At 44.3% G+C, this 26,152-nt stretch overlaps 1 protein-coding gene across 5 annotated transcripts in view; it reads right to left on the reverse strand.

The window, feature by feature from the left end:
- LOC143289055 (unconventional myosin-VIIa-like) overlaps nt 1-26,152 on the reverse strand; it is a 226,551-nt gene that overhangs the window by 181,260 nt on the left and 19,139 nt on the right. For all 5 annotated transcript variants that reach the window (XM_076597869.1, XM_076597871.1, XM_076597870.1 and 2 more), the window contains exons 4-8: nt 25,331-25,473; nt 23,470-23,556; nt 19,020-19,115; nt 12,260-12,378; nt 1,499-1,616 (exon numbers count right to left, since the gene is read on the reverse strand). In XM_076597869.1, coding sequence (XP_076453984.1) covers nt 1,499-1,616; nt 12,260-12,378; nt 19,020-19,115; nt 23,470-23,556; nt 25,331-25,473 — 563 coding nt within the window. The remainder of the gene's footprint in view (nt 1-1,498; nt 1,617-12,259; nt 12,379-19,019; nt 19,116-23,469; nt 23,557-25,330; nt 25,474-26,152) is intronic.

Here is a 26,152-nt window from a genome sequence, read left to right on the forward strand (position 1 = left end):
AATGTAGAAGACAGGTAGTCAGTGAAAATGGCCGCTGGTCACTTTGACATAAAACACACACACACAGAGAGACAGACACGCGCGCGCGTGCGCAATGAGATCGCCTAGTTGCGGAAAGGCACGTAAAACCCCATTCAACAAGCAAACAAACCTTATTAAATGCAGATGACCTCTGACCATTGTAAAAAGTACAGAAGTACTCAGAATACCCTAATAAGTTGTAAATTGTCAAATCTACATCTCGTCAAATCTACATCTCGTCAGTGGCACTGGCCACTGGTCATATGCAGTATCAAAGGTACAACATTATCTGGTGACAGTAATAAACTGCTGAAGAGTCAGAATCTGACATTTCAGGTCAGTGATCACTGGACATTATCATTAACCACTGGTCATCTGCATTGTACAAGATACAGTAGTACACAGGAGACACTGATAAGCTGTTAAATAGTTAAAGCCTGCAATTCATATCAAAGTGACCACTGGTCAATGGCACTAACAACTGGTCATCTGCATTATACAGGGTGCAGAAATTTTCTGGTGACAGAAATGAGCTGTTAAGAGACAAATTTTGATTTTTTAAGTCAAAGTGACCAGTGGCCATTGTCACTGACCACCGGTCATCTACACTGTACAAGGTACAGTAGTACTCATGACACACTGATAAGCTGTTAAGTAGTCAAAATCTGCAATTTATGTCACAGTGATCTCTGACCTATGCCAGGACACCACTTTTAAAGTCTTTGGTTTAACTCAGCTGGGGGTCGAACTTGAGAGCTTCCACTCCCCTGGCGGACATCTTAACCACTAAGCCTTGTGTGTCTGTGGTAGTGGTCATTGTTTACCCACCTTTTCAACTGTACTTTACACAATTGACGAGTCAGACCCGACGGAAAACGGTGTATTCATGTGTGACAAATTGTACCGCGGCTGACATTAATATATGACAATGTGGAACAAATGTTGCAATCGTGATATTTTGTACTGTTATGACATTCTGTTACGCAACACTGGGCCAATCTTCTTCTTCGTTCGTGGGCCTCAACTCCCATGTTCACTCGTGTGAACACGAGTGGGCTTTTATGTATATGACCGTTTTTACCCCGCCATTCAAACTCCGGCCATGGTCTTAGGGTCTTAGTCATGACATGAATGAATGAACAATGAATGAATGAATGAATGAATCATTAATGAATGAATGAATGATATGGATACTTATATAGCAGAAAAGACAGTGGCTACGAATAGCTGGGGATTCCCCCTGCGATGTATAGAAAACATGGACTATCCTACCACCGAACATTAAGAGCAGTAGGTTCATGTGTAACAGACCAATGAATGGTCACTTTTCAGTGACATGGGTCCTCTACCACGCCTGTGCATTAATTCGAGCTTGGCGGTGAAAGGGTTAATCCGTATGCTCTCTCTCTCGCTCTCTCTCTCTCTCTCGCTCGCTCGCTCGATCTCAGGTTGTCAAATCGTTTCATAAACTACTCACTTTTTCTGAGGGCGCAAAGCTTGCAGCAAAGAGAGTCATGAGCACCCAGCCCCGCATACAGCTGTTCCGTGAGGGGTTGTTGGTCAGTTGTTTGCACAGCTGGCAGTACAGCTCATCCCTGGGAACGCGATGCATAACACATGACTTCTCGTCCATGACAAGACACTGTCACCTTGAGCGAGCACACACACACGCTCGTATCCCCCCTTCACACACACACAAACACACACACACACACACACACACACACCCGCAAACACACACACGTGCGCGCACCCCCCGCACCCTCCATCCACCTACCCACCCCTATCTACACACACACACACACACACACACACACACACACACACACTGGGGGGTATAGGCAAAGGAATTTAAAATTTGCGTTAGGTCCAAATGTCAAAAAGAAGCACACATTTCCAATTTCATGTATTTTATATCAAATTGATAGAAGACGTAAATTTGCTTCTTTTTGTCTTCTTCTTCTTTTTTATGTTTTCCAGTTCATGACATTTCTTAAAGAATGAAATCAGTATCATACCGACTGCAAAGGTGAATTTACAAAGGCAAATTCTTCTTAAGTGGTTCTAGTTCTTAAGTATACCTACAATTTCGTTGACATTTTACGCAATGCACACAAAATGCGTCATGCTCCGCTCATTAATGTGTATAATATAAATACATAAATACGTGTTAACCAGGTTTGTTTGGATGAACAGTGTTGGAGTACTATTCAGACGATTAATTCAGAAAGTATGGAAGGCAGATGATGGCAAAATCGACCAACATCATGTCTTGATGTGAAAGGAACGGTATGATATACATATTTCTCTTTAGAAGTAAACCGGTATTTGCAAACGTGACTCTTGAACCCTGGCGCAGTTGGCGTCAGTTTGACGTGGGAAAGAGAATGCAGCTGGCTGGAGTATAAGGGTGGCAAATGAAGTGCATCAGATAAAGAGCAAAGACTGCCTGGAATATATAGAAGATGAAAATGGGTCAGACTCTAGAACTCGTTGAAAATGGGGGTCTCTCAGTCTAATTCAATATACACATGTGTTTACAATGATTATTCAAATGTTTCGCATGTTATCAGGGTTGCAACTAAATAAAGAAACATCTGCAACAATTTGTGCGAATCTGTTTTGTTCTTATGTCTTAAATGTGTTGAAATTACTAAAAACATCCAAAATTTCTGCGCCATTTTGTGACATGGCACTGTGTCTGAAAATCAAGTGGTCAGAAACAAACAAGTACAAACCATATCAAAAATAATTCCATGTAGAGCTGATCTACATTTATTTCTTGTCCTAATGAAACATCTGTCATCAATAATATTTATTAAGTTCGAAATATTACGCTTGAGACGCGCGTGACAGCCGTAAACAGCCCGTTCCGCTTGACGTGTTTTTTTTTTTTTTTTTAATTCATTCAAGGCAAGCACATGAATACACTACACGTTATTTACTTGCAACAAGTGGTCAACTCATATATCTCCGACAGCACACACACTTATTTTCTGGTAGAAATGTTTGTTCAACTATTTAAATGCAATTAGTCGCATATTGATTTTGAGTTGGCCTTTTCTGTGTTATTTCTGTACATTTAAGCTTCCCAATAAAAGTATACATGTAAACAAAATTAGAACTATTTTCACACAAATCGTGCGGATTCATCGCGGGAAAGCGTAAATCAGTTTGATAAACACCCTTCAATCAGGTGTGTTTGAACACGGCACCTGAGAAGGTGTTGTTTCCAACAGCGTGTGAAATGTACATTATTACACGGAACTCTCCGATATGTTGATTCGCACCCAGTGGTTGATACATTGTTTGAAAATAAACTGTGTATGTTATTTTCGTTGCTGTTATGGTTTGTTTATGCATTTTTCTCTCATCTGATTAAGTTTAGACACCATCACTGTTTCTGACACATGGCGAGATGCGGTGATATTCGTAAGATTTCTAAACAAGTCAATTCATGTTGTTCGACAAGACTGCTTTCAATTGAAGACGCGTTGCATGGAAAGTTCCAAACGACAATGTTTGAAGTAGAAAATCACCCCCTTTAATTACCTTGATGCTGGTTTGTGCTGTCTGGTGAATTTTATCGTGAAATGATGTAGTTTATCAGTTCACATGACAGACGAAGTGTGGAATGAAAAAATCGTTGCAACCGAGATACGTCAGTCCCTACGTGCTTCTCGCTTTGCAGAATTTAATTCAAACAGCTACATATTACATCATGGAGGTTCTGAGAGAGAAAAAAAACAACTATCAACTGATTGGGATTGATCTTCTAATGGTAAGTTTGAAGCATTTCACGTCTAGAAGTGGTTGAGATGAAGTCGGACACGGAATACATGTTCTTCCGTTCTGCTTTACGCGGATAACAAAATTTGTTGTCTTTTGTTTGTTGGGATTTTTTCTCAAAGTTTTACTTTGATTACATTTTCTTTTGCAGTAATCTTACAGATTTGTTCACTATGAGGATAAAGCTAATCAGTTTTCTGTTGACTGATCGAATAAAATGTACAAAGAATACAGTGCTTTTATCACAATTCTTCAGATAAAGAGGACAACCTTTGTCACTGAAGTGATATAAGTTATACTGTTCCCATTTCATGATAAAATGAACAGTAGTATTTTGAATAGTTAAGCAGTGGGGTGAATTATTGTGAAAATGGAGTGCCTGCAGTGTTTCTGAAAAGATAATATCATCTAGGATGGGGAAGTTAGTTTAGGCATTTTGGATTCCATGTTACATATAAGGTTTTGTGTAATCATTAATAAAATACATAATACTGTGCAGACTTTGCTTAATTTCATTGCATGGGCTAAAGATTGCATGATAGATTCATTATTAGCATTATTATAAACCCATTAATTCAAACATCTATGTTGGGAAAGTTATTTTGGGTCACATGGATTCCATGTTACGTATGATACAAAGTTTTACTACTGCGCCAGGGTTCATGAGTCACAATTGTAAATACTGGTTCATTTCCAAAGAAAAATATGTGTATCATACCGTTCCTTTTACATCAAGACATGACGTGTGTATGCGTGCGTGCGTGTGTGTGTCTGTGTGTACGTGCGTGCGCACGAGTGCGTGTGTGCGTGTGTGCGTGCGCGTGTGTGTGCGTGTGTGTACATTCAAATCATCGTAAAAAAAGGAAAGTATTCAGTAATATGATTATAACATTTTAAGAGACAAATGCTCATCAGCAAATATCAAATCAAAAGACAAATGAGTAACTGGCGCATCCTTCCTTGATCACAAGCACATTTGAATTATCGTGTAAAGAGAAAACATTCAGGTAAGAATATATTACATTTTATGATGGGGTGAGAAAAAAAAGAACATTTCAATTACACAAAATGAAAATACTCAGTAACCTGATCATAACATTGTAAGACATATGTAGCCGAACGCTCAGCTGGCTATGATGAAGACTATAGCGTAACTTACAGCACATATAGCAGATGGCAGTTTTACTATAGCAACCGTGTCCTGTTGATGAAATTCATATGGCGCGACACCATTCAACACCATTCAAAATTTGAATGAAAGCCCCTTCAAAACAAATGCTCTAAATATATATGAAACCAAGTCCCTGTATCATTCACTGACATATTATGTCTGTTGTGTTTACATAAACATGTATATCAGTGATTTTATTCTACTCCTTCCTCAGCCAAGTTCGACTTTAAGGTTTACGTCATTTTGTCTTTTGTTCACAAATAATGCTACAATCTTCAATTCTAAATGTAATGGCTTGTCGGAAACAAAAACCACACTAAAGCCGCCCCAAGGATAACCAGAATACCCTTTTTCGCGCCATACTTTAGTTGTTGTTTTTTGTTGTTGTTGAATTTACGTTATTTTTTTGGGTGCTGAATCCAAATCCATTGGAAGCCAAGTCGTAAATGTTGAGCAATTTGAGTCATTGCGTAAAATCCAAAATGGCCGCCACCAGATTCGTAAATTACTATAACAAAGGACGCATGAGGCATAATTGTGGTTGTTTCGTGCCTTATGTTTTTATCAGTTACCAAAATTGATTAAGATAACAAAAATAATTCACACTATCTGAATTTTATATTTCAGCATGTTTTACAAGATTTTTTTGTTGTTGAGGAAATAGAGAACGAACTTGGAGACTCAGTCATCATCTGTGGAGACCTTAATGCAAGATCGAAGTTATGGGACCAGCGGAACACCAACCCACAAGGACTCGCACTTGAAGGAATGATAGGGGAAATTCTTCTTAGCCCATTAACAACCACATCCCCAACTCGCCTTGGAACAAGACAAGGGGACAGTGACAGTGTGATCGACATCGCTCTAACATCTCCAAAATTCAGAGCAGAAATGAATGCAGAGACGCTTCCACACCAAGACAGTGACCACCTCCCGGTAGTTTTCAGTCTACAGAAACTGTCAGATAAACCCTGTATGAAACCGCGTGATACATTTCAGTATGAAACCAAAGAGACAACCGTCATCGAAAAATTAAGACGCAGAAGAAACACACAAAAAACGGCACCGAACAGGATGCAAACTATTCAGCCCCCATGGTGGAATACCGACACACAGAGAGCCTGGATAGAAAAACATGCGGCTGTCAAACTTTGGCAAAAAGAAAGAACAAAACCATCTCCGGACAAAGATATTGAAACAAAAATGAAAGAAAAAAATAAACAGTTTGAAGTCATTGCTCAAGAGGCCAAAAATGACAAGTGGAAACAGTTTTGCGAGACACTCAGTTATGACTCAACATTGACAGAGTTCTGGCAATTTTATCGTCGCATGGAAGGGAAAACGTGCACAACAACAACCCCAGACATGGTAGACACTGACGGAACCAAGCTCAAGACAAACGAAGAAAAAGGATCCGCCCTGCTCAAACGTTTCATACAACAGAGTGATCAAAGAAACTTAGATGAGAAAAGAAATATGTTGAGGAGTTAAACCAAACCCTTATGCAGACTGGACCCGATGATGACTTGACAATAGATGACCTAAACGAAGCAATAGCTAAATGCAAGAAAGAATCGGCTCCTGGCCCAAAGTTCGCTACTCGGACATCAAGGAACTATCGGAACAAGACAGAAGCAAACTTTTCAATCTATATCAAAACAGTTTCCACAATGGACATGTGCCGGAGGACTGGACACACAGCTTCTTAAAACCCATACCAAAACCAGGAAAGGACCATCGTCAGGTAAGCGGCTACCGGATCCTTACCATGCAAAACATTGCTGGAAAGCTCATGGAACGCATGATAGCCAGGAAACTTGCAAGGGATCTTGAACACAGGCACATTCTCCCTTCAAACCAAGGTGGCTACAGAACAGGCAAGTCCACATGGGAAAATGCAGCTGCTTTTGCATATGAGGTGTATGAAGGATTCCAAAGAAAAGAAGAAACACTAGTAGTAGCAATCGACCTTGAAGATGCCTACAATAAAGTTCAGTTTGCGCACCTCATGGAGCTGCTACTAAGGTATGGAGTAAGTTTGACACTGACAAGATGGATAGCAGCAGCGCTTCAGGAAAGGACCGTCGTCCTACGCCTCGGAGATTGGATGTCTGCAACTTCTAAACTATCCATGGGACTGCCACAAGGGTCTCTGCTCTCTCCTGTCCCCTACAATGTCTACACGAAGGGTCTTGCAGACTTAAACAACAATGGAACAGCTCGGGTGCTTACTCTTGCGGATGATGGCCTGGTCTTCAAAACTTCGAAAGATGCTCAGAAAATAACAAAAGCCGTCCAGAAACAACTAAACAATATTGCTCAATGGTGCAAAGACACAGGATCTTCCATCAATCCAGCGAAAGCCCAAACGTTGCTGTGCACCCTCAACAACAGAACCGCGAGCAAATCACCACCACCTGTGTCATTTGACGGGATTCAGATCGAGAAAACTGAGTGCATACGCTACCTAGGAATACACTTCGACAGGATGCTGACCTTCAGACAACATACGGAAAATACTGTTCTCAAATGCAAAAAGGGCCTTTCAGTCTTAAAAGCAATGGCAACCAAAGGTATTGAACAACGCCACCTCTTCCTGCTATACCAATCACTCGTCCTCAGTGTGATCGACTACGGACTTGGGCTAACAACACCATCTCAAAGCAACCTCCTAAAATTAGAAAGAGTTCAAAATGAAGCTATGGGGCTGATCCTTGGAGCAACAAAAGACACGCCCACAGAAACCATGCGATACCTGCTTGACCTTCCTTCAGTGCAGGCCAGAAACCTACTTCAAACCATTAGAAAACCCTCAAAACCCACTGCATGACGCAGTCAAAGAACCAAAAGGCAGCCGTCTAGAACGAGGAAGATCATGGATGGGGCAAGCAGAAGACACAATCCAGCTAGTATGCCGACTACAAGACCTGAAAGAAACAAAAGAATGGGAGAAAACCCCCGAAAACCTCAACCATCTATTCAACACAGCCATTTCACCCACTCTAGGAAGACATTGTCGGGAATGGTCAGAGGGCAAAACTGATGCGGAAGTGAAACTACTCATAGAAGAAAACAGTAAAGAAGAGGACATCATCATATACACAGATGGCTCAGTCACCAAAGACCAATCCGGTTGGGGATTCACTGCGAAACAAAATGGAAAAACAATTAGGGAAGAGAATGCTGCCTACAAAGTCACAACCTCCAGCCTAACGATGGAAGTTGAAGCTGTGACACATGCCCTCCAGTGGCTATCGTCCATCCATACGCCCGGAAACCAACATGCCATGATTCTAACCGGACTCAATGAACCTCATACAGAAAATTGAAAACGGAATGGGAAGCCCAGATTGGCATAAGGCAATGCGCAACTTTCAGATTAAAAAACTCACATGGTCACACTGCCCGGGACATGCAGGTGTTAAGGGAAATGAGCGAGCTGACAGACTTGCTGGTAACGCAACGCCAACGAGCGGCCTACATCTAGGAAAATCGGAAATCCTCAGAAAAGTCAAAGAATATCAAAAAGAACAGGTACAAGGCCATCACACCATCGATCGCCTCAAAGAAATAAAAGCAGAGAGAGGGAGCAGCCGTAAGTTTAACATGAAAGGTAGAGCACGATGCCTTGCAAATCAAACAAATATCGGCATCATTTCCATACCAACATTGCGCGAATTTCTTCAAAACGGAACAGTCTCTGTGGGCTTTTCAAAATACAATAGACTGAGCAACACACTAGACGCCACGTTCTTGGCATCAGAGATCTTTTCCCATCCCTCTTGCGGCCAATCAGTGGCAGCCTCTGTGCGTGTGTGTATGTGTGTGTTTGTGTGTGTGTGTGTGTGGGGGGGGGGGGTCTGTGTTTTTGAGTGCGTTTGCGCATGCGCGAGGGTGTAAGTGTACACAAGTGTCAGGAGAGTTCTGTGCACGTGCGTATGTGTGTGTGTGTGTGTGTGTGTGTGTGAGGGGGAGATGGGGGTGCGGAAGGGAGTGGGGGTACAGGATGAGGTGAGTGAGTGTATGCATGCCTACACTGTGGGAGCAACAGGATATTGGAACGTGCGGGTGTGTATATATATATCTCTGTATATATGTGTGTGGGGGTGGGGGATATGGGCGTATGTGTATGTGCTTGTAAGTGTTCATCTCTGTGAGTGTGTGTGTGTGTGTGTGTGTGTGAGTGCGTGGAGGAGGGGGGTAGAGGAGGTGCAGGGTAATGTGTGTGTGTGTGTGTGTGTGTGTGTGTGTGTGTGTGTGTTGGGGCTCATGTACGTTTATGTGTATTTGACTGCTTTCATATCTGTGAAACTGCATGTTTGGTGCATAGGCTATCTGTTATGCATGTGTGGGTGTATGTGTGAATGTGTGTCTTCATGTTTTACATTTATTTGCTTTTTTATCATCATTGTTGTCTTATTTATCTATTTATCTATTTATTTATTATTATAATTATTACTACCCCTTTTTTATATATTATAATTATTATTTATTTACTTATTTATCTACGCTATCTATTATTCATTCACCTTTTTTTCTCAAGGCCTGACTAAGCGCGTTGGGTTACACTGTGGTCAGGCATCTGCTTGGCAGATGTGGTGTAGCGTATATGGATTTGTCCGAACGCAGTGACGCCTCCTTGAGCTACTGAAACTGAAACTGAAACTTACAAGATTTTTGCTTTTCCAAGATGGCCGCCTTTGGAAGAAAACCGCACTTTTCTTACTCATGATTGGCATGCTATATGAAGTCAGTGAATCTGGCAAAGTGAATAGAACTGTTGAAGAGACGTCGCAAGCCTTCTTTACTTGGGGATTTTAGCATAAAATAATTAATGGTTGCATGTTTAGCAAATAATCAAATATAAACACTGACAGTCGATCGTGTCGAAAGCCAGTTACTGATGCCCACTTTTCGTGCCCCAGAGTTTTGGGCAATTTTCTTTTCTCTTTCGATGGCGTTGATGGATGTACTGCTGTGAGATCCCGTTTCAGTTTCGGAATACTTGACAAGGCTGTATTCTCATTATCCAGCGCCAACCAGCTGAGAGGTAGACACTTTTCTTGTGGTGGTGGTCAGGACCTCGATTGGGTTTTCCAGTTTGAGCACACTCAACTCTGGTTTCCTCAGGAGCTGGCCACAGGCCGAAAACAACAACATCCACCTGGTTCTTTACAGCGTTTGATAATTTCTGGTTTGTAGTGCGCGTGTGACGGGGAAGGTATGTGTATGTCAGGAATTTGCTCCCTTAATGTAGGTGTGACGTAGCTAAAACTCCTCATTCTATCATATACACACACCAGTCCCTTCCACACCCCCACTACACACACACACACACACACACACACACACACACACACACACACACTTATGCATACATACATACACACATACATTGATCTTGATCAATGTTGTGACCGGTCGACAACGACACCCCGCATTCACACACACACACACACGCACACACACACACACACACACACACGCACGCACGCAAGCACACACACACACACACACACACACACACACACACACACACACACGTCTCTGTCCCACCTTCCCGTATAACCCTCCCCCTGCGCTCACTTCTTTCTTCATACATACATACATAGGGAGAAAGACAACTCTCATTGGAACAATAAACAAATCACAAGCAATCGAATAAAAGCATTATTTGAGCGAATTATCTACCACAGCAACAGCAGAGGGGGCAAATGATTTTTTATACACATTCTTCTTTGCAAGAGGGATTTTACAACGTCTACCAGGAAGAAGTTTCTGGAAGACCGAGTTATGTGGCTGAGTGGAATCATTAAAAAAAAATGGTGTGCTTTTCTGCTGAGAGCAGATTGTTACAGGGTATTTAGTTGTTGGGGCTTGATTATGACTTTGCTGGCCAAGTTTACAACTCGGACTACTTTTGTCTTTAACTTGACAGTCAGATTACCAAATCAACCCACGACGTTGAAAGCCATGATACTTTCCATTAGTCTCCTGTGCACAGCTCAAGGATGCGTGGACTAACATTAAAACTTCTTACTTTTTGCAGTGAAAGAAAGGATGTGCACTTCCTTGAAAACGGCATCAACTTGTTTGCTGAATGAAGGATTATGGTCAAGTATAGTCTGCAGTTATTTGAAATTGTCCACTATTTCCACATGTTTTTGATCTATTATAGATGGATGTGTGTGTGTGCGTGTGCGTGTGCGTGTGTGTGTGTGTGTGTGTCCCTTTCAGTGCCAAAATCAAGTTCCAGAAATTGAACGAATAAGGATTTCATTAATTGATCACGGGATCATTTCCACAACAGGCTGCCTACCTTGGTAGAGCCGACTGACGGCTGCCACTGGGCGCTTATCATTCGTTTCCCGTGTCATTTAATCAGATTTTAGGCACACACACATACACACTTAGACAGACATGTAACATTTTATGTGTATGACCGTTTGTTTGTTTTTTATTTACCGCGCCATGTAGGCACCCATACTCCGTTTTCAGGGGTGTGCATGCTGGGTATGTTCTTGATTCCATAACCCACCGAACGCTGACGTCGATTACAGGATCTTTAACGTGCGTATTTGATCTTCTGCGTGCGTATACATTCGAAGGGGGTTCAGGCACTAGCAGGTCTGCACATATGTTGATCTGGGAGATCGGAAAAATGTCCACCCTTTACACACCAGGCTCCGTCACCGAGGTTCGAACCCGGGACCCTCAGATTGAAAGTCCAACGAGCCCTTTCACCGCCAGTCAGTTTAGAGTGCAAATTAACCCTGTGCAGGAACCACAGAAAAGATGGTGTCTAAGAATAGCTGGGGATTCCCCTGTGATGTGTAGAAAAAAAATGGCCAATCCTACCACTGAAAATTCAGAGCATTAGGTTAATGCACAAAAGGCCCATCATCTGGTTGCATTTCAGTGACATGGGTGCTTTACCTAGCTGGTACCGAAATGCGTCACTGGCGGTGAAAGGGTTTTTCAACCATTCGGCTATTGCGCCAACAATTCAAATGCCAGCAAGTCAGCCTTTTCACTTTGAAGCATTTTTTTTCTTCTTTTTTATAATAATTTTGCGAAATTAGACCTTTTTTTCACTTGGACATGCCCAGTTGTGTCTCCGACCTTTACAGATATTCTGAAATCCCTGCCTTTGCCGTCAGCCAGAGAGAGAGACAGACAGACAGACAGAGACAGAGAGTACAGAGAGAGAAAGCGAGAGAGAGAGAGAGAGAGAGAGAGAGAGAGAAAGAGAGAGCTGCACGCGGTGGTTGCAATGACCTGAGTTGTGGTCTGTAGATGCCCAGCGCGGTGAGGTACTGCACCTTGTCCAACATGCTGTCACAGACGTCCGGCAAGAAAGGCACGCCCTGCATGGCCGCTCCCTGGGGGTCCTTGAACTGCCCCATCCCCCCACCTCCCCAGTCACCAGTGTGTCTCGTTTCATGACCACCACCACCCCAGTCACCAGTGTGTCTCGTGTCATGACCACCACCTCCCCAGTCACCAGTGTGTCTCGTGTCATGACCATCCACCACCCAGTCACCAGTGTGTCACGTGTCATGACCATCCCCCCAGTCACCAGTGTGTCACGTGTATTGACCATCCCCCCAGTCACAAGTGTGTCTAGTGTCATGACCATCCCCATCCCCCAGTCACCAGTGTGTCACGTGTCATGACCACCCCTCCCAGTCACCAGTGTGTCACGTGTCATGACCACCACCACCCAGTCACTAGTGTGTCACGTGTCATGACCATCCCCCGTCACAAGTGTGTCACGTGTATTGACCATCCCCCCAGTCACAAGTGTGTCTCGTGTCATGACCATCCCCATCCCCCAGTCACCAGTGTGTCTCGTGTCATGACCACCACCACCCAGTCACCAGTGTGTCACGTGTCATGACCATCCCCCCAGTCACCAGTGTGTCACGTGTATTGACCATCCCCCCAGTCACAAGTGTGTCTCGTGTCATGACCATCCCCATCCCCCAGTCACCAGTGTGTCACGTGTCATGACCACCCCTCCCAGTCACCAGTGTGTCACGTGTCATGACCACCCCTCCCAGTCACCAGTGTGTCATGTGTCATGACCACCCCTCCCAGTCACCAGTGTGTCACGTGTCATGACCACCCCTCCCAGTCACCAGTGTCACGTGTCATGACCACCCCTCCCAGTCACCAGTGTGTCACGTGTCATGACCACCCCTCCCAGTCACCAGTGTGTCACGTGTCATGACCATCCCCTCCCAGTCACCAGTGTCAAGTGTCATGACCACCCCTCCTAGTCACCAGTGTCACGTGTCATGACCACCCCTCCCAGTCATCAGTGTCACGTGTCATGACCACCCCTCCCAGTCACCAGTGTGTCACGTGTCATGACCACCCCTCCCAGTCACCAGTGTCAAGTGTCATGACCACCCCTCCCAGTCACCAGTGTCACGTGTCATGACTACCCTTCTCAGTCATCAGTGTCACGTGTTATGACCAACCCTCTCAGTCATCTGTGTCACGTGTCATGACCACCCCTCTCAGTCATCAGTGTCACGTAATGACCACCCCTCTCAGTCATCAGTGTCACGTGTCATGACTACCCCTCTCAGTCATCAGTGTCACGTGTCATGACTACCCCTCTCAGTCATCAGTGTCACGTATTATGACCACCCCTCTCAGTCATCAGTGTCACGTGTCATGACTACCCCTCTCAGTCATCAGTGTCACGTGTTATGACCACCCCTCTCAGTCATCAGTGTCACGTGTCATGAACACCCCTCTCAGTCATCAGTGTCACGTGTTATGACCACCCCTCTCAGTCATCAGTGTCACGTGTCATGACAACCCCCTCCCAGTTAGCGGTCAGTGTGTCACGTGTCATGACAGTCACACATCTTTTCAACAAATGGCTTTCCTCTCAGGACATGACATTCAGAAAATGAATAATGGACTGATCAGTTTTCACGTTATTACGTCCACTTTGGTGATGTTCAAACTTTAAGAAGGAAACAATGGTCAAAAACGAACGAGGCGATCAATTTCAATGATGATATGAACATGTTTTTTTTCAAACAACGAGCACATTAGACAGGCACCAAAACAATGTGCGTTAGGTTCTGTCATTTGATCGACAACTCGATGCAATCTTCACTGAGCAAACGTTCCTTATAAGCGTCGTTATAACAAATAAAATACAACACTACATACTAATAATATATGAAACTAGTTTATTCGATTAAAAAATATATTTATAATCAAATAATCAAAACACACACATTCACTTCTCTCTTCTTTTTTTTCCGGTTTTTTGTTTGTTTGTTTGTTTGTTTGTTGTTGGCTTTTCAAAAGTATATTCATTTCAGTTCTGAACGTTAAGCTGATGGCGTGGTGCCAGGCAAACATTTCTCGCAAATCACTAAACTGACTATAAAGCAGTCTCGATCCCAACGTTGGTTTGTGCACCGGTTTGCCACAAAACGTTTTGGGAGGATAATTCTGACAAATTAAAAGCAATAAGAAGAAAGGGCAAAATGCTGAAGTGGGATTTTTGTGTCGTGTTGCTGTCTGTGCAATGCGACAGTTTTGCTTTGTACGAGAAATTAACTCAGGAGAAAAGTTATCAGGTTTTTTAACATCTCTATCACCAAGAGGGGGTTAGGGGATGCACGGGAGGGGTAGCATGCGGCAGCGCCCAACCCCCGGGCAACGGCTTTGGCAGGTTGGCTAAACTAGGTGAGGGTAGCCGATGGGTCTCAAACCCTCGGTGAGTTAGGGCTTGTCTACCCAAGCATGTGAAGACTGGATCCGGCGGACTCTGCGGAAGAAACCTTCATGGTTCAACGGAGAGGAAGGCGGTTGCAGCAGAGCACTGTGGAGTGCTGAGGGCAGGATGAGGCACATAGGACATCCTGGTCATCCACTGCATCCGTTTCCATCTCCAGTCGTCTTGACCTCGTCTTGCCACTGGATACAGATGGTCTCGGACAAGAGAGTGAGGTCGACGGTGCGCAACTCCTCCTCACTATAAACAAAGTCATCGCGCAAGTCATCAGTCATCCTTCATCCCATACCATCATTTTCCCCAAGACTTGTGGCGACAGGCGAGCGACGAAGCGACAGGTGTGGGTACACTGGCAGTCGTAGCCGCGGACCTGCACACAGGCGGTTCAGGCCATAGGTTCGTTTTTCACCGACTGGAGCAGCGGTGGAGATCGGCAGCCCCCTGAGCGACTGAGCAGCCCTCTTCAGGACAGCACTGCTCACCTCCATGGCATGAGGAAGCGGCTAGAAAAGGTTCCCTAAACATTGCCTGCTCCACACCACCCTAGTCAGCATACCGCGGCTGACGGGGACCCTACTCAAGCGGTCGACACACAAAGGAAAGAAAGAAGAAAACAAGAAGCACCCCATTGACCATTGCCACATGGAACGTGCGTGCGCTTCTGGACAGAGGCGACTCAGCCAGACCACAGAGACGCACAGCACTCACTGCGAGTGAATTAGCCAGGTACAACATCGACATTGCTGCCTTAAGTGAGACCAGACTGGCAGAAGAAGGCGAACTCTGTGAGGGAGGCGCAGGCTACACCTTCTTTTGGAGTGGTCGCGGACCTGAAGAGATACGTGAGGCTGGAGTTGGCTTTGCAGTGAAGACAACCCTCGTTGGCAAGCTGGCTGGCTCCCCGAAAGGAGTGAACGATCGCCTGATGACGATGAAACTCCCTATATGCAACAGGAAGAAGTTTACCACCATTGTCAGCGCCTACGCGCCCACCATGACCAACCCAGATGAGATCAAGGACAAGTTCTACGAGGACCTGAACGCTGTCATCACCACTGTTCCCAACGCAGACAAGCTCATCATTCTTGGTGACTTTAACGCGAGAGTTGGTTGTGACAGCACCTCCTGGGAAGGAGTGATTGGGAAGCATGGGGTTGGTACTGTAACAGCAATGGTCAACTACTTCTCCAGACATGTGCTGAGCACGACCTTCTTATCACAAACACCATCTTCCGCCTCCCTACCCGTAACAGGACGTCATGGATGCATCCTCGCTCTGGGCATTGGCATCTCATCGACTTTGTCATCGTCAGGAAGAGGGACAGGCAGGACGTACGAGTCAGAAGGGCCATGTGCGGCGCCGAGTGCTGGACAGACCACCGCCTTATCGTCTCCAAGCTCAACCTCCGCATCCAGCCCAAGAGACGGCCTCAGGGCATGAAAGCACTCAAACGCCTGAATGTCAACAAGCTGGAACTAGGCAACATCAAGCAGAGCTTTGCTGACACTCTGGAGGAACGCCTTGAGTCCATCGTGCTGGACAACCAGAATGTGGAGGCAGCATGGGGCGCACTGCATGAGACGGTGTACAACACTGCCATGGAGTGTCTGGGGCCTTCTGTCAGGAAGCACAAAGACTGGTTTGATGAGAACTGCACTGAGATCAAGCAGCTGCCAGAAGACAAACGCCAAGCCTACAGAGCCCACATTGAAGATCCCAAGTCACAGTCAAAGAAAGACATACTGAAGAGCGCACGCAGCACCATCCAGCTGAAGCTGCGGCAGATGCAGGATTCCTGGTTGAGCAACAAAGCTGATGAGATCCAGGGCTTTGCAGACAGGAACGACATGAAGAACTTCTATAACGGCCTGAAAGAAGTCTACGGTCCCACCACTTCCGAATCTGCTCCACTCCTCAGTGCTGATGGTTCTACCCTGATCACTGACAAGGACGGGATCCTTGAGAGATGGGCTGAACACTTTGACAGTGTACTGAACCGCCCCTCCACCATCAATGATGAAGCCATCGACCGACTCCCCCAGCTGCCAGTCAGTGAGTCGCTGGATGCCATTCCAGCTTTGGAGGAGACCCAGAAAGCTATCCGTCTGCTATCCAATGGCAAAGCCCCTGGCTCAGACTCCATTCCAGCTGAGGTCTACAAAGAAGGTGGTATGGCGCTGACTGAGAAGCTTCCAGCTCATCTGGCAGCATGAGGCAGTTCCACAGGACTTCAAAGACGCTTCCATCATACACCTGTACAAGCGCAAAGGAAATCGTCAGGCCTGTGACAACCATCGTGGAATGTCCCTGCTGTCCGTCGCAGGCAAGACTCTGGCCAGAGTGCTACTCAACCGTCTCATAGCGCACCTTGAGCAAGGTCTCCTACCAGAGAGCCAGTGTGACTTCCGGAAAGAACGCGGGACTATCGACATGGTGTTTGCTGCCAGGCAGCTCCAGGAGAAGTGTCAGGAACAGAACGCCAACCTTTACTCCACCTATGTCGATCTGACCAAGGCCTTTGATACTGTTAGCATGATCATGGAGAATCATGGCGAAGTACGGATGTCCCAGAAAGTTCATCACCATCATACGGCAACTACACGATGGGATGCTGGCCCGAGTCCAAGACAACGGAGAGACTTTAGAACCATTCCCTGTCTCCAACGGAGTCGAGCAAGGGTGTGTTCTTGCCCCCACCCTGTTCAGTCTCATGTTTTCAGCCATGCTGATATATACCTTCAGAGACGCTGACGTAGGCATTGGCATCAGGTACCGCATAGATGGCTCACTCTTTAACCTCAGGAGGCTTCAAGCAAAAACCAAGGTGAGGACAGACACCGTCAACGACTTCCTGTTTGCTGATGACTGCGCTCTCAACGCTGCCTCCGAAGCTGACATGCAACACAGTGTTGACAAGTTCTCTGCTGCCTGTGACAACGTTGGCCTCACAATCAGCACAAAGAAGACTGAGGTGATGCACCAGCCAGCTCCAGGAAAGCCTTACGTTGAACCAAACATCTTCATCAACGGGCAACGACTGAACGCGGTGGACAAGTTCACATACCTGGGCAGTACACTCTCTCGCACAGTTGTCATCGACGACGAGGTGAATGCCAGACTCGCCAAAGCCAGCGCTGCCTTCGGCAGACTCCATAAGAACGTTTGGAACAGGAGAGGCATCACCCTGGAGACGAAGCTCAAAGTATACAAGGCCATAGTTCTCACCACACTGCTCTATGGATGTGAATCGTGGACGGTCTACAAACGCCACGCCAAAAAGCTGAACCACTTCCACACCACCAGCCTCAGAAAACTTCTCGGCATAAAGTGGCAAGAGAAGATCCCTGACACAGAGGTGCTCACTCGTGCAAACTTGCCCAGCATCTACACCATCTTGATGCAGGCCCAGCTGCGCTGGGCAGGCCATGTAGTTCGCATGCCAGACCACCGGCTCCCCAAGAAACTGCTGTATGGCGAACTCCAACATGGCAAGCGCTCCCATGGAGGCCAAAAGAAGCGCTTCAAAGACATTCTGAAAGCTTCTCTGAAGGCCTTCAGCATCAGCCACGACACATGGGAGCTGAATGCAATGGACAGACCAAAGTGGCGTTCAGCTGTCCACAAAGGTGCCAAATCCTGTGAGGCCAACAGAATCGCTGCAGCAGAGCAACGCAGACAGGCCAGGAAAAGCAGTGCCAGCAAGTCCCCGACAACCGCCACCATCCCCTGTCCACACTGCGTCAGAACCTTCCGGGCGCGGATTGGCCTGACCAGTCATCTGCGCACCCACAGAGCCCAACCCACCCACCCCCAGGATGACTAGATGGTCCTCGTCGATCCCGACGGACGAACCACATCACCAAGAGGAGTTCTACCACATCTTCATAGACCCGAAGGAGGCGTTTGACAGGGGGCCAGTATCAACATGTCCACAATGAAGAAATTCCACATAGGGCAAAAACTAGTGTGTCTGCGTGCGTGCGTGCGTGCGTGTGTGTGTGTGTGTGTGTGTGTGTGTGTGTGTGTGTGTGTGTGTGTGTGTGTGTGTGTGTGTGTGTGGGTGTGGGTGAGTTTACGTGTGTGTGTGTGTGTGTGTGTGTGTGTGTGTGTGTGTGTGTGTGTGTGTGTGTGTTTGCGTGTACTGTCTGCGTGCGCTGGTATATTCTACCTTTCTGTATGTATGCGAGACAACTTTTTTTTTCATTCTGGGGTGATCGCTTGTGGAGTAAAGTTACAGTGTTACACCGGTGGTCTGCACTCCCACCTACCAGCTCGGAGTATTTGCACTGTGCGTCCTCCACGTCCTTCCTGCTGTACTTATGTCTGTAGCTGTTCCTCACCATGCTGATCACTGGCGGCTGGTCCTGCAACACGCCCTCAGCTCCTCATACCTCGCCTCTCACTCCCTCTACGTGTGTGTGTGTGTGTGTGTGTGTGTGTGTGTGTGTGTGTGTGTGTGTGTGTGTGTGTGTGTGCGTGCGTGTGTGTGCGTGTGTACGACTACTTCTGTGCAGCGTGATTCACTTCAATCTGGGTGACAGATGCAGCACTTCTTCCACTTCTTCACAGTTGTTGCTGATTGTGTGAAAGCAGCAGCACAGTATTGATCAACCTTACTTTGAATCGCCAGTATCAACACGGTATCCTGTTGTTTGATTCACCTTCTCCTTGTAGGAAACTGTACTCTTTCCCTCATACACCACATCACTCGCAGCCGAAATGCATGATTCAATTCATCATTTTTTACGCCTGGTTTACCGTAACTTGTTATCACCACCAACACAGTCTTCGCCTGTAAAAACCACCACAATTTCTGCTTGGACTAATCCTTGCCAAGAAACAGAACGCTACTTCAGTCCTATCAGCCATCACTTTAAAGTACCTCATTTGATCTTTACCTGCTTGTAACATGTGTACCTCTAACCTTTATTATCATCTCCACCATATGTACATATCAACGTACATATGATCATCACAGTACATTATGCATTGTGTACATTAGTAACCCTGCCCGCTAACATGACCACATCACTCAGCCTTGACAAAACAATACGCCAACAAATTAGAGAACATAACCTTCCTTTTGAAGTAGCTGACAAATATTTTCAAAAATTGGGAGTATGCTTTCAAACAGACAAAATGGCAAAAAAATACTAAGAAAACTGGAAAGATAGAATTAGCAAAATGCAAAACCAAATAAAAGAAATGAGTAAAACAGACTTAAGTATTCACGGGAAAACTGTTATCTTATATAAAGACCTTAACCAACTTATCTGTGTTATGCAGTGTGTTGGTATCCCAGAAACCATATCAACACGCTTTTATACAAATTTGTATGGCATAGAAAATATTCTCATCAAAGAGCATTTGAAAAAGTATAACGAAAAATAGTGGAAGCTGATTATGGGAAGGAAAAGTAAACGCGTTAGATTATCAACAGTACATGTATCTACAATGGAATGGTACATTATTTCATAGCAATAGCGCGAGTTGGAGTCTGTAACCGATATGGCATCAACGTAATATAGCTAAACAAAAGGGAACTTTCAGGGCAATTTGTAGATTAAAACAGTTAAAAGAGTTGAATACGATTGGGGGAAAATATTTTTACAACTTATTTAGACAATAAGAGAGAAACAAACTGGAAGATGTAACTATAGAAAACGTGACTTGTCAAATGCTATTTCACAATAATCTGATGAAATATAAAGGTAAACCACTTTCCACATGGCTTCTTCTCGGTAGTTCGTCGGGAGCCGACGATGACAAGGTCTGTGAACTCAGCGATGACAGTGCATGTGACTCCCGCAGCCCAAAGCTGGGAGCACACAGGCACCCACAGGTGTCACAGCGATAGTCTGAATTTTGGACTGAGGAGGATGAGGCCCTGTGTCGTCTGTCCCTCACAGCGGCGAGACGTAGTCATCTGTCCTCTTCAAAGGCAGCTGTTGCTTTGGAGGTGAGAGACTTCCAGTATGATCTGTCTGCAGCAGAGACTTCGAGCTTGCGTGGCTGGATGTTGCGCCATCTGAGGTTGCTCTTCAGTGTGTCTTTAGCTTTGTACCTCAGTTTGGGCCTAACCTGTCTGCATTGGCCCTCCTTCAGCTCACCATACATCAGTTGTCTGGGGATGTGGCTATCGTCCATTCTGATGGCATGACCAGTCCAGCGTAGCTGAGCCTTCAGCAATAATGACTCAATGCTTGTCAAACCAGCTTTATCCAACACATCTTGGTTTGTGACTTTGTCCTGCCAGTGAATTCCCAAGATCATGTACAGCAATCTCATGTGGAACTGTTCTAGCTGCTTGATGTGCCGTCGATACAGGGTCCATGTTTCACACCCATACAGTTGTGAAGAAAAAGTACGGCCTTGTAGATCTTTATCTTTGTGGACAGTCTTATGCCTTTCTGCTGGAGAACTTTCACTTTCAATCTTCCAAGGGCCTGGGTGGCTTTCTGGATCCTGGACGTGATCTCTTTATCCAGTGATGGAGCAAGGCATTGAACATGCAAATGATATTATCCATGTCTATTAAAACAGACTGCTTAGCTTTGATGAGATCGTAAGAGTACTTAGAAAGGAAAAGCGAATAATATTTTTCAGTTACCTTGTCAAACTATTCAATATGACGCGAGCACGTTCATTTCAAAACCAAATGATTTTTTTAAAACTGTTAAATAAAGATAAAGAAATAGTATACACTAACCATGCATTCTTGGGGAGAAAATATAATGTTGTATTCAATGGCAGTGTGTGTTGGTTACTGGCGAGAAAAGCAACAATGGAAGGAATATTTTCTTGTAAAATTAACCACAACATTTATCCTACAAACATAATTCTTCTGAAAATGAAAGTCGCAGATTGATAAGTTTGACAACTGTATTGATGAAACTGATTTCATTGAACGTTTCTTTTTCCACTGCATTCAAATAAGAACCTTTTGGAAATACATTGAAACACTTCTAGATTGCAAAACTAGTGTGTTTGTCAGATTAAATGATGCAACCGATGTTCTATTTGGAATTGAAAATTAACTAATTTGTAAGAAGGAAATAACCACCATTAATTACATCTTCTTCGTAGGTAAAATCTGTACCAACACTGGCCGGAAAAATTAAGTATTACAGTCGATTCAATTCATCTTTGACAAACATTTAAACATTTGAAGTCACCTTTTCCCCATATTTTCCCTTTGACTCATCCGGAAAGGAAGTGTTTGTTTCTCTCTGTGTTGTAGTTTATCAATATATTTTTATCCACACATGCACACGCGTGCGCACAAACGGGATGTTGAAAATATTCTGTTCCATCAGATGATTGCATACTAATTCCGCACACACCAGGACGATATGTATATAATCTGTTCTTACAGATGACTGGATAGTAATTCTGTACACACTGAGATTATATATATATATATATATATATATATATATATATATATATATATATATTTATATAAAATCTGTTCTTACAGATGACTGCATAGTAATTCTGTACACACTGAGATGATATATAAATATAATCTGTTCTTACAGATGACTGCATAGTAATTCTGCACACACTGGGATAATATATATATAATATGTTCTAACAGATGATTGCATAGTAATTCTGCAACACTGGAATAATATATATATATATAATCTGTTCTAACAGATGATTGCATAGTAATTCTGCACACACTGGAATAATATATATATATAATCTGTTCTAACAGATGATTGCATAGTAATTCTGCACACACTGGGATAATATATATATAATATGTTCTAACAGATGATTGCATAGTAATTCTGCACACACTGGGATAATATATATATAATCTGTTCTAACAGATGATCGCATAGTAATTCTGCACACACTGGAATAATATATCTATAATCTTTTCTGACAGATGATCGCATAGTAATTGGGCGGCCATTGGTAACCCCTCCTACTGGTTGTGCGGTCCCCTTTCCCCCAGCTGGGTCCTTTAAACATTGTTGATGATGTGTATAATGTATGTATAACGTATATAATGCTGTAAGCACGCAGCAAACGTTAAAAAACTGAAAAAAATGTCCATCGGTTGGCTAATACAGACATTGATATATACCACTTTTTCGTTTTGATATTGTACGTTTAATCACAGTATCGAAATGTATAATGACAAGGCCAGAGCATCCTTTTTGAGGAAGGGTCTGGGTTTGTTCCAGAGTACCTTTTAATTACCTGTGTACCAGCTGAATCGGAAGCATAAGCAGCAATGACTTGAAGTTGTGTACCTTGTGTATGCAGAGAGTTACCACTCTTTATTGTTTGTTAATTACTGTGTGATTTGAGTTGCATATTGATTTAAATGGAGGTATTTTGAGAAAAAATGGGGGTGGGGTGGGGGGGGGGCGGAGGAAAGGAAAAATGGAAAATGGGAAAAATAGGAAGATGGAGGACCCATATTATTTTTCAAAGGATGTGGGGGGAAAATGGGACGCTAGAAGACCCACAAAAAACGCCAAAAAAAAAAATGCTGAAATCAAATAATAATAACAACCGAAAACACTTGACCGCCTAATGCACTTCAGCTAATAAAAACAGTGATATAATAACCGTACTTATCATAACCATAAAAGGACTGATAATGCTTACTTTTACCTGTCACCTTAAAAAAAAAAAAATACTGTAGCTAGTCAATTTTATCTCCTAGTGAGACGAAAAATACGTCACGTGACTTACCCCCGCTACTTGCAACGTTTCGTTTGTGTCTCTGTCTGGCAGATCTCCCATGATTCTCAAAATCAGCACCCATGCAGCCAGGGAAGCCTGGAATCAAGACAACATTCTATAGAAAAAATGTCCTCGCACCAGTGGTTATGGGACACTTGGCAGCACGGCGTGCCTCAGCCAATTCACTAAGGGTGACACAATGCGGAAAGGACGTTTTTAAATATGAATGCAATGGAAAGAAGACCGTGAAGCACTCTACATCTTCAAGCTGTCAAGGGTCTTACAAGCTTTCTTGGGCTTGTATCTTTCAGGCCACTTGTTTGATTATCATTATCTTTCCCCCGGTAAACCCTTGAATGATGGGCAGGAGGCTGAAAACTGAACTCCCCATCCTCCTCTTCACCACTTTATCCACCCTCGACCGCTCAGGTAGCGACGGGAACAGTAACTTCAGCAGCCACAATGCCAGACGTCAGGCTCACCACTGAAATGACTGATCAGCAAAAAGATGGGAAACGAAAGTTCTAAGAAAATGGTTAATAAAGGACTCATGGACAGAGCCCTTCATTTTTCTGTGACAAAAACGTTAACAGTTAAAATGTGGAGAACTGAGACCATCTCTAATCCAGTGCATTTCGTTGACATTGCCTTCTTTAGTACTTCAAACATAGCTGTAGTTGCCTAGCAACTGTTAATTTGTGCTGTGGAATTCCTAAATTGTAGCAGTACCTTACGGTGGAATGAAGGTGACTCTGTGTATGGGATCTGGAATCTACCACACCTTGTTAGTAAGAACTGCCGTGTGTCTCGATACAAATGGCAGCAATATTTTGATCCACGTTTGACATGTCACAAGGAAGAGAATGCTAAATTCACATTATGTATTTAGATGCAGAAGCCTGCAGTTTTGTGAGAGCCGAAACTGTCAAAAAGAGCCAGTACCCCGTGCAGTTGTTGGGGACACATTATGCCTGTCAGTACCTGAACAAGCAGGAAGGGGGAGGGTAGGCCCTACACACTCGTAACGAATATGCGAGTGTCAATGGTTCGATGGAGGAAAGGCCGCATATTGACAGTACTTCCAACACCACATGCTGCCCAAAACACTGCCAGATTAGACAACTTAATGCAGGGAAGATCTACCTAAATACTGATGAAGCTGCCAGCATCAAAACATAATATATCTCATGCTACTATGCCCATTACTAGTAGACATCACAAGATTTCATCACGAACATCACAGAACATCAGGGGAACAACAGTCAATATTGTTATCCAGCCCGACATTTAAAGCAGATTCAGTCATGAAACATGGAAAATTCTTACCACTGTCCCGAAAATAAAACATTCCCTGAAATATGCATTTTTACGAACCATCATTTACAAAACAAAACAAAAATATTATGGTTTCATTCAGTATATGCTCGCCTGCCTTCTACATTATTTTAATCGAAAGATGTTTCAATGCCATGACACATAAAGTGATGGCTGCTTGTCACGTGACAGCTGTACGTTCCAGACAACACTCTGCGACAAAGACTGCACTGCCAGACTGCAATAAAAACCCTCCTAACAGTTTGCCCCTCAGACTGCAACGGTAGCAGAATACGCAGTCACTGTCGTACATAGGTCACAGCGACTCGGGGTGTGTTGCACGTACACTCACACGCGCGCGCATACATACATACGCACGCACACACACACACACACACACACACACACACACACACACTCTCTCTCTCTCTCTCTCTCTCTCTCTCTCTCTCTCTCCCTCTCTCTCTCTCTCTCACAATCACCATCACCACCAGCACCAGTATAACCTGCCGTTTCCACCCCCCACCCCCTTCCCACCCTTCAGTGCAGTTCTGACCAGGAAGTCTGCCCTGTCCTGTGAGAGGAGCAGGGGGTGTGGCAGGGCGGCACAGCAGTAGGTGTGGGTCGTTCCTTTGTACCGGAACCCGCTCCTGGCAAACTGGGCAAAGGCTGACTCTGTGGGCTGCCCCACGTCCTCGTCTGCACAGAGAAACGATTGTCAGTCTGTGTGTGAAACGAACAGAAACAGAAGTACAACCCACCTTCTCCCTCTTTATCATTCAAGTTTACAAAACCCGAAAGTTTAGAATATGTAATTCATAACTTTGTGTATTTTCTTTCGTTCTTTAGTTGAACGTCTTTTCAGTGGAAGGGGAGTGAGTTTTGACTGAGTTTTGTGCATCTTATTTGATTAATGACAAAAATATTAACGTATTTTTAACGAGCAGAAAATTGTTTATTTCAGTGGCATTCAAACTTTTTATCTTTGTTTCCAGCTTCTTGAAGAACCGAATGGATTGATAAACTGGCAGATGTCTCAAACTGGTTGAAGAACCGAATGGATTGCTAAACTGGCAGATGTCTCAAACTGGTTGAAGAACCGAATGGATTGCTAAACTGGCAGATGTCTCAAACTGGTTGAAGAACCGAATGGATTGCTAAACTGGCAGATGTCTCAAACTGGTGGAAGAACCGAATGGATTGCTAAACTGGCAGATGTCTCAAATTGGTTGAAGACGTTAACCGCCTTATTTTGTCATTGCCTGTAAGACTGAGACAGTTCTATCTACACATCTGAACTTGCTGTTTTGATTCTGGCTCTAAAGTGGCACACCACATCACAACTAAAAACATGAGAGGCAGGGCCTTCAAGACTCAC

This window comes from Babylonia areolata, chromosome 13, assembly GCF_041734735.1.
Source record: "Babylonia areolata isolate BAREFJ2019XMU chromosome 13, ASM4173473v1, whole genome shotgun sequence".
NCBI lineage: Eukaryota > Metazoa > Mollusca > Gastropoda > Neogastropoda > Buccinidae > Babylonia > Babylonia areolata.